Below are 10,928 nucleotides of genomic sequence, written 5' to 3' on the forward strand. Positions count from 1 at the left end.
CGAATCCGCCCGGAACACGATCCAGGGCGTGGGGATGCAAACGCGACTGCAGCTTCACTCTCGGGGGCCCCGGGACACTACACTGAGGCACATTCTGACACAATCACACTATTTTCGGGCCGACTTAGGCGGATTTTTGGGCATTTCCTCTGTTTTTCACTCACATCCATCAACAGTCAATGATGTCATGATGTCACGATGATTTTCGTGCCAATTCGACCGCAGCGACCTCAGGTGGTGCCGTTGCAGTTCAAACAGAGAAATATTTTCAAGGATAACCTTTGTAATTTATAAGAAAATTGAAGTTTTTGGAAAGAGTTCCGTCTAAATTATAATGTTATTACTTGTGGATAGGAATTGTTATGTATTTTTGCAATTTAAGCACATCTTGTAGTGAAAACACTGATTTAGCCGACAAACGAACTCAACTTGCATGTTAGTGCATCATTTGGCGGCATACTGCCAAGCCAGCTGATATGCTTATGTACAAAATTATTGGTGTAACAAATTATGGTGCTAAAAAAATGGAAATAGAATATTTGTTGCAAATTAACAAACGAAAATAAATGTATAATACGGATTCTAAATGTTCCTTTACGAAACACGTAATTGAAATGTGTAGTTTAATTAGAAAGTAATTTTTATTACGCCGTAATGTAATGTCATCCCAGCTGAGAAACGTATTTGACAGTAGCGAAATGAAAACAAAGCTCACGTGGGTGCGAAAATGATCCCAAAATCTGGTTTTTCCAACAATTTTCACGCTGGAAAGAGTGAAAATGGCCATAAAATCCATATCAATATCAAGAGGAAGATGAAACAGAGCCCCGGAGGAGACGGAGAAAAGAAGTTCCGGATGGACGTGGTGCCGAAGAAATCGGGAGTGTCTTTGCAGCAGCAGAGGCAGTCTCTGCCTCTTTTTCCCGTCCGAGAGAGGTAGGGAACAGCTGACGAGGTCTCGTGGCAGATTTTATGTAATATCTTTTGGCTTTCCAGCATTATTGGACAGATTCGGATGAATGACACGCTGATATTCCTGGGAGAGACTGGATCTGGAAAGAGCACGCAGATCCCTCAGTACGTGCATGAAGGTGGCTTGACCAGGAGTGGAATGGTAGCTGTGACCCAGCCGAGAAGAATAGCTGCTATTACGGTGGCCCAGAGAGTCGCGCAGGAGAAATTCTGTCAAGTGGGAGAACTTGTGGGCTACACAGTTCGCTTTGAGGATTGTTCTTCCGATGCGACAAAAATCAGATACATGACGGACGGATCTCTACTCAGGGAGGCCATCAGAGACCGTCTCTTGCTGTCCTACTCAACAGTAATCCTTGATGAAGCCCACGAGAGAACGGTTAACACGGACATTCTCTTCGGCATTGTTAAGGAAGCCCAGAAATTGAGGCGGGAAATGAAGAAAAACCCTCTGAAGATAATCGTTATGAGCGCCACAATGGATGTGGACCACTTCTCGGTGTACTTTAACGGCTGTAAAATCATTTACCTTGAGGGAAGGACGTTTCCCGTGAAGATTCAACATATAAAACGGAATGACCACGATTACGGCCAAACATGCCTTATCACACTCTTCGACATTCATCGGAATGCTCCTCTGGACCACGATGTGCTGATTTTCCTCACTGGCCAGGAGGAGATTGACGCGCTGGCTGAGCAAGTGAGGTCCATCGCCAAGTCTGCTGAGTTCCATGACTCGCCAATGAAGGTTTTTCCCCTCTACGCTCAATTGCCGCAGCACAAGCAGCTGGATGTGTTCAAGCCTACTCCGCAGGGCGTCCGGAAGGTCATTCTTGCCACTAATATCGCCGAGACTTCGCTGACAATCCCCGGAATTAAATATGTCATTGACAGTGGAGTTGTGAAGCAGAAAGTTTACAATTCAGTGACTGGCATGGACACTCTGAAGATCGTGAAGATCTCTCAAGCGCAGTCCTGGCAGAGGACGGGCAGAGCCGGTCGCGAGTCTGAGGGATTCTGCTACAGAGCTTACACAATCAATGAATTCAAGAACATGAGCCTCATGACGACCCCTGAGATTCTCCGGTCCAATCTCGCAACAACAGTGAGTATTCTTCCCCTATTTCACATTCGCCGTGTAGGAACGTGTCCTGAATCCCAATCCGCTTACGTATAAATCACGGGGTATTTTTAAACTATTAATTCAGAGATTTCCAGAGGCGCGCAATTGTAATATTTCACGATAGTTCCTCAGCATCGATTGTCTGCAAATTATTTATTAAACACCCATTTAAATGCGACTCTCCGCCTTAAGAGAACCTCTTCCTGGTGAGAAGTGAAAATTGATATATTCCTCTCGCGTCCTCGCTAAGGATGATTAAAGAGAATAATTAAAAAAAAAATAGATTCCATTTTGCAGATATATACTTTAAAGTTCGTTAACAGTTTATGAGTATCTGAAATGCCATAAAATTGCAATTCTCATTTAAACTTTTTTGTGGAGGAATTTGTGAAAGGAATAAAAAATGAATGATAATTGCTTCTATAATTTATTATTCACTAGCTTTAAATTGAAATTTGAAGAACAATAGTTGTATTTAATTCAGCTCAGAAACTTTTCAGTTCTATAAAAGGCCATTAAACAGCCAATAAGACTGACTTTTCATCGTCTAGAGTCGGAAAGACTATAGATTTCTTTTCTTTCTACCCTGAAAGAATAATAATTTTCCATTCTTGTTCTGCTCTTCATTTTCCCGAAATCAATGGAGAAAGAGAAACTATCAGATTCTCAGTGAGTGAAATGGCATCACAGTGAAAGCTCGTGTGTATTTGCAGGTCCTCCAACTCCTCGCGCTCGGCATTGATTGCATGAATTTTGATTTTATGGACAAACCATCGAGGGAGTCATTAAATAGTGCCATAAAACTTTTATATGAATTGAAAGCTATCGCATCAATTGAGAGTCCAAAGCTAACGGAGGCGGGCAGGAAGATGAGTCAATTTCCCTTGGATCCGCGCTTCAGCAAAATCCTGCTTGAGGCCAGCGGCTACGGTTGCCTGACTGAGGTGAGCGCGCTGAGCGGCTTTGTGGTGTTCTCAATTTGTGAATTTATGACTCTCTTGCAGATGATCACGATAATCGCTGTGCTGTCGGGTGAGAATATTTTCCACAGCAGCACAGATAAGAGGGACCAAATTCTAGTGGCCCACAGCAAGTTTCTGTCCAAGTATGGAGATCACCTCACCATTCTCAATGCCTTCCGGGAGTTTTTAGGCGCTGAGAACCCGAAAATGTGGTGCTTCAAACACTTTCTCAACTACCGCAATCTCATGTATGCGGCCGAAGTGAGGAAGCAACTTCAGGAGATCTGCAGGAGATGCAATCTGGAAGAGTCCAGCTGTGGAAGTGATCTGGATCAGGTGAGTGTTCCCAACTTTTCCATTAAACTTTAATGGGGTGCTGTCTTTTGCTTCCCTCTTAGATTCATTCGTGTGCCAACTTTTAACTGTTTGTTTACTCGACAAGCTACTGATATTGTAAATGACATGGAATTTTTATTATGTATTTGGCATGTCTCCATATGCAAATTACCTTTAAGCGCCGAGTTTAGAATGAAAAATAACATATCATATTTGCCAAATTTTGTCCTCAACACGTGTATTTGCCGCAGGTGATTGTTTTTTATTATTAAAACTCAATAATAAAAGATCGCACGCTCATTCTTTTTACTAACTTGATACTTAATTCATGATTTCTGTATTAACAATCATTTTGTAACTAACACTATTTGTCATGCACTTGAATGAAAAATATTTCATTGGCATTTCCAGAATCTCATGTTCTCTTAAACAATTTCTCCTTCCATGCATTCTTCTTTCAACAAAAAATCCAACTTTGACTGAATTGTATCTTAAAGTTCTCTAAACACACTATTTTCGTCCTGTATTCTTTTCTCTCTTCCTTTTTCTTTTTCAAATCACTGCCCAAACAAGTTTTCATTCCCATGAATTTTTCCCTCTGGGCAGAAACACGGAGAAATTTTAAGTGGATTACTGAAATAGCACACACACACACACTATTCAGTGGAATAGGCAAGAATAATTAATGGCAGTGAGAAAAGTTTTCCTATTTTTCCAGCCCATAGCGGTCTTTTCTAGACTTGTGATGCTTTTCATCGGGAAAATTTCATTATATTTAAACCAGAAGAAAATGATTAACTAATGAGTAGAAAACATCCCACAGGACACAATAGCTTTTTCACATAACTAAACAGTGATTATTTATTTAGGGCAAGAATGGGAAATTGTGTTGGAAAATAGAAAATTGGAGTGTGGGTTTTCGGAGTAGAGAAAATTGCATGATTTTCTCGGTGATTTTATTTCATAAAAAGGTAAATCCTCATTAAATTTTGAGCTCCAACATGAAGTTAATCCTCAAGCGAGAGGGTGTGCTTTTTCCTCCATCGATTTAAAGAGTCTCTCTCTCGAGTTAAAGCTCCCTCTCATCCTCTTTGCGTCGGCATTTAAATATCACTTGTTGGGGAGTCGTCAATGCTTTTTCGCTGGTGGTGCTCTTTTTTGCCGCTGCCATGGCCCCTTAAAGCGCACCAAATAAAATTCACGAGGATTAAAACTCCAAAATAGTTTAATACGCTCATGCCAAAATGGGAGAACTGGGATTGTTTTTTCACTCTATCCTCAGGGCGAAAGGTGCACGAGAACGCGAGCATGCTTAAAAATTCATTCGGCGTATTGTTTATTCGGATACATACAAAATATCCTCAATAATTTATCGCTCGCCTCTCCTTTTTTCTGTCACTTTCACGCTGAACGCGCGCCTTTCCCAGATACTATTAATATGTGATATGCAATAATATTTGATATTATTGGATGCTTGATCGAAAAGGGAATATTTCATGGCTTCAGATGTGGAAGTTGAATTGACTGTAGTAGTAAATTTCCGGAGGGAATTCTTCAATTTACCCATTGATTTTGGCGATAGTGGATGAAATTATTAATTTACACACAGAAACTAATCCTTTCCAATCCGATGTTCACTATTTTCACACATTTTTGGAAATCTAACAGTGTGAGAGAATGAACATGAAACCATTAGGGGTAATTTGCAGATGGAATTATCTTCGTGTGAATTTTGTAAATGTATCTGTCACATATGTAACATGAGGGATACCAAAGCTATCAGATTGCATTAGCTCACAGCTCTTGTGTCCTTTGCCATTTTGGCTACAAGTTGAAGTGAAAATTCAATACTTTCCCAACAGTTTATCGTATTTAACATACTCAAATAAATATCCTCTTAATACAATGATGCTGCTTTGGAATCTACTCTTTCCCCTTTGAAGCTTATACATAAATTCTATCCTTCTGCCTCAATAACATCATGCTCACATTAGTGCATATTGCAACTCGTGTAATTTGAGATGGAGCACAAATGCCCTCCTGTCGAGTGTGGATCAAAGTGAATCTAAATGGTGGTCACTTTATTGTCTGTTGCAGGTACGACGGTGTCTTCTTGTCGGGTTGTTTGGCAGCGTGGCTGAGCTGCAGAGGGATCAGTTGTATCTGACACTGGTGGGCAGGCAGAGGGCGAAACTCCATCCGAGCAGTGCACTGTGTCACAAACCACTGGCCGATTATGTTGTCTACACTGATCTGGTGGCCACGGAGCGTGCTTACCTCAAATTTATCACTGTCGTTGACGCCGAGTGGCTGCACGATGTGCCAAATGCCAGTAAATTGCGACGCTACTCCACCACTGGACATCTAAAGTAGCCTGGACTAGCCCCAGAGGCTGGCGAAAAAACGAGTGAGTAGACCTAAGGTGTAGAAGTTGAGGCAATGAGACATGTTGAGTGAGAGCAATTGATCTGGTAGCAGCTCCATGTAGCTCATGAAGTTTTCCACCAGGCGCAACTCGGTGGCATAGTACTTTGGCGGGGCTGCGGTGGTTCTTTGATTGAATCCCGAGGCCAGAGCGCGTGGGCGGGCGTCGCGTTCGCGATTTGTGGGCGCTTCGCAGGGTAAATTAGTCATTTTCTTCCCGGCGGATGTTCTCAGGCACTTTGGGTAGACACTGTTATAACTTTCTCCCTCATTTGCATAATTGGTGATATTCCTGGGGATGGCAAAGAGATTGTCATCATCATACGCCAAGCTCTCACGCACCTTCTCTTCAATTCGCTGCCGGGTCAGCACTTTCGCGGCTTCCTCAGCCACCCTGTCGCCCGGAAGCAGGTCCACCAAGTATAAGCGCCACGCATGAAGCCACTTCGCTACGGCATCCATATCAATGAGTCTCGCCATTTGGGGATCCTCAAGGATCAGCATATATTTCACTATGCAGATGCCACCCTTAATTTCTAAGGTGAAGGCCTTGAAGGCCTTGATTATCGCCTTGATGCCAAGGAATAGGCCTGTGAACAGTCGAGGCTGTGAAACCGAAGTTAGGCTAAAGAAATGAACGAGAGAGAGAAATGTAGTTTATATGGCTGAGTTTCTGCAATGAAGGAAATAAGAGAAAGGGGGGAGGGGGATGTTCTTTCATGGGAATTTATAGTGGTGATGTTTCTTGCAAAGAAACTGCAGTAGTTGTGAAATACTTTTGAGAATGTTATAGAGTTCACTTTGTCTCGAAATTTCTCACACAATTGAATGTTCTCAAGAAAAGAATTTTCGGCTATATTTTCTCCCCGAATTTGCCGTATTTGAGAAAGAGTCATTGAGGTTATTGAAATGAATTTTGCAGAAGCTAAAAGTGAGAATACAATATGTATTTCTTATGATACACAAGAAAAGTGCAAAGTCTTGCTGTGTTTTCTATTGGAATTTAAAGTTGATTTACCTGGAAGAGAGTAAGTCATTAATAAGTTTCATCTTTTTCTTCATTGGTTAAATTGTATCATTTATTGACCAAGAAGATGCAACATTTCCTTATGTTGAATTATCGGAAACTTATAAGATTCCACTACTCCTACGCAACACGTTAAATAGCATAGCAATTGAGTTTCCATGAGTGTTTGTGCAAATTTTATCATCCCTATTACGGGCTTTCTTGTGAATTGAGTCAAGTTTCGCCAAACGACGAATCTTTTTAGCCAGTTTTGCGAGCACGTAATGCCTTCCAAATGCGTAACCTGATTCGAAGAGAATGTCTAGCGCGGTGGGAGTTTCGTGAAAATTTTAAAAACTTCCCAATCACATAGCACTCGAATGTCTCTTTGAAATGCCATACGGTTGAGGCGTTGGGCGGCATAGCAGAGCTCAAATCCTCACGGGGATGTGTCGTTGGATTTGGTGTGGTTGGCGGGAGACAAAAAGAGCGGTGAGAGAAAAAATCATTCGTATGAGTGAGGAAATATGTAATATCAGGTGTAATATATATTTCTCGTGTGCGATTTCTCCTTGGCAATTCGTCTCACAGGGTGAAAACATGAAACTCTGACTGGAGGACAAAAAATCCAACACGACATATACAATATCCATAAGATAAATTTGAGCATTGTGGAAGACAGTGAAAAGGGGGAGGGCGCAAGAGAAAAAAAAGCGCTCAATTTCCTTCTAGCAAATCTCTGAGTGAAATCTTCTCCTCTGACTTCGTTGGTGAGAAGAGAGTCTGCAATGGATGGAAAGCAAACTAAAAGTCCCTGTATTAATAGGGGAGTAAATTAAAATTTACTCGCCCTCGTTGAATATGGTCAGAAGATCGCAAAAGTCTTCTCACAAATTAATCTAATTAATTAATGTGTCTTTTGCCACAACAAACCCTCCTTTCCCTGTTTAATCAATATTTTTCCTCGGCTTTTCCAGCCTCGCTCAATTCTTTTCATCTCGTTACTTTCAACTGTGCGTTGTGCCTTTCCCGATAAATTTAATGATATCAGGATCGCGCTCCCGGTTTGACTTTTTCCAACCGAAAATTCCGCAAAGTTTACAGTTGGGTTACGGAGTGGGCGGTTTGGGGAGAAAAAGTTGTGATGAAAAAGTGAAATTTATGGTTTTCTCAACAAATTTATCACTCGTGGAGTCTCTAACTTTTAATTTTTGTTGCAAAAGTCTCATATTTTCAAAGGGGTGCCCCAACATTTTTTACCCACCACCCACATTCTATACGTACTCAATGTTTTCGACATGACTACAGAGTTAATCTCTGTACAGATCACAAATGCGAGTAGAAGTAGCGATCAATTGAGTCTGTATTCCGATTTCTTGGCTTTGATGTCATTGCCTGAGTCTAAAAGATTAATCTAAGCTCTTAGGCGTCTGAGACAGAAACTATAAATTCATCATAGTCTAGAGCAAAAAAAATTAGAAAACTTTTTCCTTCAATTTCACTCGGCATTTCTGCTTGTACTATTAATTTACATTATGATTTTTCTGGTTTTACTGGAAAGAACTAACTTTTCTTCAATATTACCACATTTATTGCTTCCTTTGCGGAAGCAGAAAAAATCTTTCTTCTACTGATCTAAAAATTATCTCAACTCTGCTGTGAGTGTGACCATTTTCTACGTGGGATACTCTCGTTGACCGAGACTGGCGTTGTCGGGAGGAAATATTAAAATTGAAATTGTGTAGAAATTTTTATTAATTCTAATTACATGGCAGTGTGGATTAAGTGGAAGTCCGCCCGTGAGATGGAGGGGATTGGAAATGTGAGACAACAACCCAATTTGGCGAGAGAGGGTTTGGCCTTTTTGTGCGCTCTTCAGCGTCCGCAACTTTTTGGCGGGAAAAGAGACACACACCACATTTTATATGGAAAAGCTTTTAACTTAATTTCACTCAACATAAATTCATTTGACTCCTCTCCTCACTCGGGACGCGCGGTTGCGAATTTTTTTTCGGTTCCCGGCTGAGAGAAAAATATCTCATTGTTCTCGATATTTGCTCTACATTTGCTCAATGGAAACAATAACCAATATGATTTGTGTGTTCATCCTTTCTTTGCAGGCCTGTTAATTTGGGATGGCGTCTAATTAAAAGTGCGGATTACCAGCATTTTATCACTGTACATTTCTCTGGCTCATGTAATGTAAATATTTTTTAATTTACTACACAACACTGTGAGATATTTTCAATTTATGGCCATTCATTGTTTAATTGGAGGGAGTGACGCTTTTTGAAAAGCACCTCCTTCACCACCCACTCGGCTTTTCGGTCAGCGCAGGTAGGTGTGTGTGTGTGCGGGTTTTTTTGCCGATGCGGAAAAATGTATGTCGGAAATTTTCATTTTATTCTTTTTCAGTGACGCTTTGTCCGTATTCACACTGCTAACAAGAGAAATTAGTCATGATTTCCATTGGAGTTGGGGTTTTTGGGGGCGATGAAATTTATTGACGAGATGAAATTTCTTCACACGCGGTAAGTTTTCAAATAATTTCAACTCATTTAGGCGGAATGGGTGGAATGCGCTCGAGATGGGTATCAGAGTTGGGGTGAAAGTTTACATTTCGTATGGGAATATTGAAGAAAGTGAGATACAGCAGAACAGAATTATCAACATTGTGATGTAAACTAAGGAATTTCTGTATGAAAATTGTTAAACAAGAAACTATTGTTTCTTCGTATTTACATACTTTCGATATATGATAGTTTTAACACCAATGCGTAAACATTAAATTTGTTAATTTCTTATTCACAGCATTTCAAAATTGTACCGCAACTCTAACCAAAACGATTGAAATTTAAGAATTTACGAACTAGTTCCCGGCATGCTTTTAAAAGAAATGTGTGTGAGAAATTCTACACTGTTCTGTCATGGGAATTCGTAGAGAATCGTTAAATCAGGCCCAACCTTGGGCTGAGCTCTTGAGGACTGCGGTGTCGAGAGTGTGAGTGAGTGATGGGACTTTCGAGGAGGGTAAGATCGCACACAAAGTTGGTAAAATTTGAGCCGCCCACGGGGTGGGCTTTTGTCACTGAATGAGGCATAGAGTTAAATTGAGATTCCCGATAGCGTGATATTAAATTTTATTACAATAGAAAGGAAAATATGGGCGATATCATATGGTTGGATAACGTACAGTTGTCTTGCCAAAGTCACAGAGGAGTTTTGTATCCCTGCTGAATCCATGTCACGATCTCTGTACTGATAAGAGCACACTAGAGGCAATATTTGATACATTAGCAACACTTGAACTATGAGGTAAAATTTGTAGAATGCCATCGTGATGATATTATCGCTCACACGCTCCGCACTTCCGCACTGGTGAGATTCACAGTTCCTCAATAGTTTGCCGGTGAATAATCAAGTAAATGTTACGGAGAGACACACACTCAAGTGCTGAAACGTCACACAAATTGAATACTGGCTTCCAGGTAGAATAATTCACTTCAACCAACTAGCTTTGATGGCACTTTTTACTCTAGGTCTGTGCATGCAATTTGACTTTCCATGTTGATGCGTTTCGCCCGAAGAATGCCTCTCAGTTTCCCGATCCGGACTAAAGTGGTCGCATTTGAGCGCCTCTCTTCGGCCCAATGACCCTCAATGATCGACCATTTGGGGCGGTTTCACTCCCTCTTCGCAAGCGAATGGAAATGCTGGAGTAGGCAAAAATATCGCATTCTGCCTTCCCAGTTAGGCTTCGGGATGAAATAGAAATTTTGGTGCAGAGAGAAAAAATTAGAAATTTATTGAATTATAGAGTTTATTAGTCCAGATGCTATTACGTTTAATTAATCATTCAGTTAATTCTTTCTCATGAAATGTCTCTTAATACTTCATAAAACGCATTGCAATGATCTCATCAGAAAATCTCTTAATGTTTAAAAAAAAAAACTAATCCAGTTTTTTGTTTGTCAGAAAAATTGCTTTTATGGAATTTGTTTTCACTATTTTTGGCACTTCTGTGAGTTGAATTCCGTCCGGAAATGCTAAAACTGTTGAGAAAAGTCAATAACATGAAATTTTCGACAACCGAGTGAATTGTTTT

The 10,928-nt window shown here is 40.6% G+C and overlaps 1 protein-coding gene across 1 annotated transcript; it reads left to right on the plus strand.

Annotated features, from left to right (window-relative positions):
- The first annotated feature begins 674 nt into the window (after nucleotides 1-674).
- Nucleotides 675-9,473, plus strand: LOC132261859 (ATP-dependent RNA helicase DHX33). Its single transcript, XM_059760873.1, has 7 exons — nucleotides 675-936; nucleotides 997-2,077; nucleotides 2,809-3,039; nucleotides 3,100-3,393; nucleotides 5,491-5,800; nucleotides 8,944-9,160; nucleotides 9,239-9,473. The coding sequence occupies exons 1-5, from the start codon at nucleotides 728-730 to the stop codon at nucleotides 5,764-5,766; spliced, it is 2,091 nt and encodes a 696-aa protein (XP_059616856.1). The 5' UTR covers nucleotides 675-727; the 3' UTR covers nucleotides 5,767-5,800; nucleotides 8,944-9,160; nucleotides 9,239-9,473.
- Nucleotides 9,474-10,928: the final 1,455 nt, after the last annotated feature.

This window comes from Phlebotomus argentipes, unplaced genomic scaffold (assembly GCF_947086385.1).
Source record: "Phlebotomus argentipes unplaced genomic scaffold, Phlebotomus argentipes genome assembly contig_15, whole genome shotgun sequence".
Lineage (NCBI taxonomy): Eukaryota > Metazoa > Arthropoda > Insecta > Diptera > Psychodidae > Phlebotomus > Phlebotomus argentipes.

Excerpts from the sequence above, each read along its gene's own strand:
- LOC132261859 (XM_059760873.1), top strand. The coding sequence starts at position 728 with ATGATCCCAAAATCTGGTTTTTCCAACAATTTTCACGCTGGAAAGAGT. Across the intron at positions 2,078-2,808 it reads GGTCCAATCTCGCAACAACA|GTCCTCCAACTCCTCGCGCT; the intron begins GTGAGTATTCTT and ends GTGTATTTGCAG. Across the intron at positions 3,040-3,099 it reads GCTACGGTTGCCTGACTGAG|ATGATCACGATAATCGCTGT; the intron begins GTGAGCGCGCTG and ends ACTCTCTTGCAG.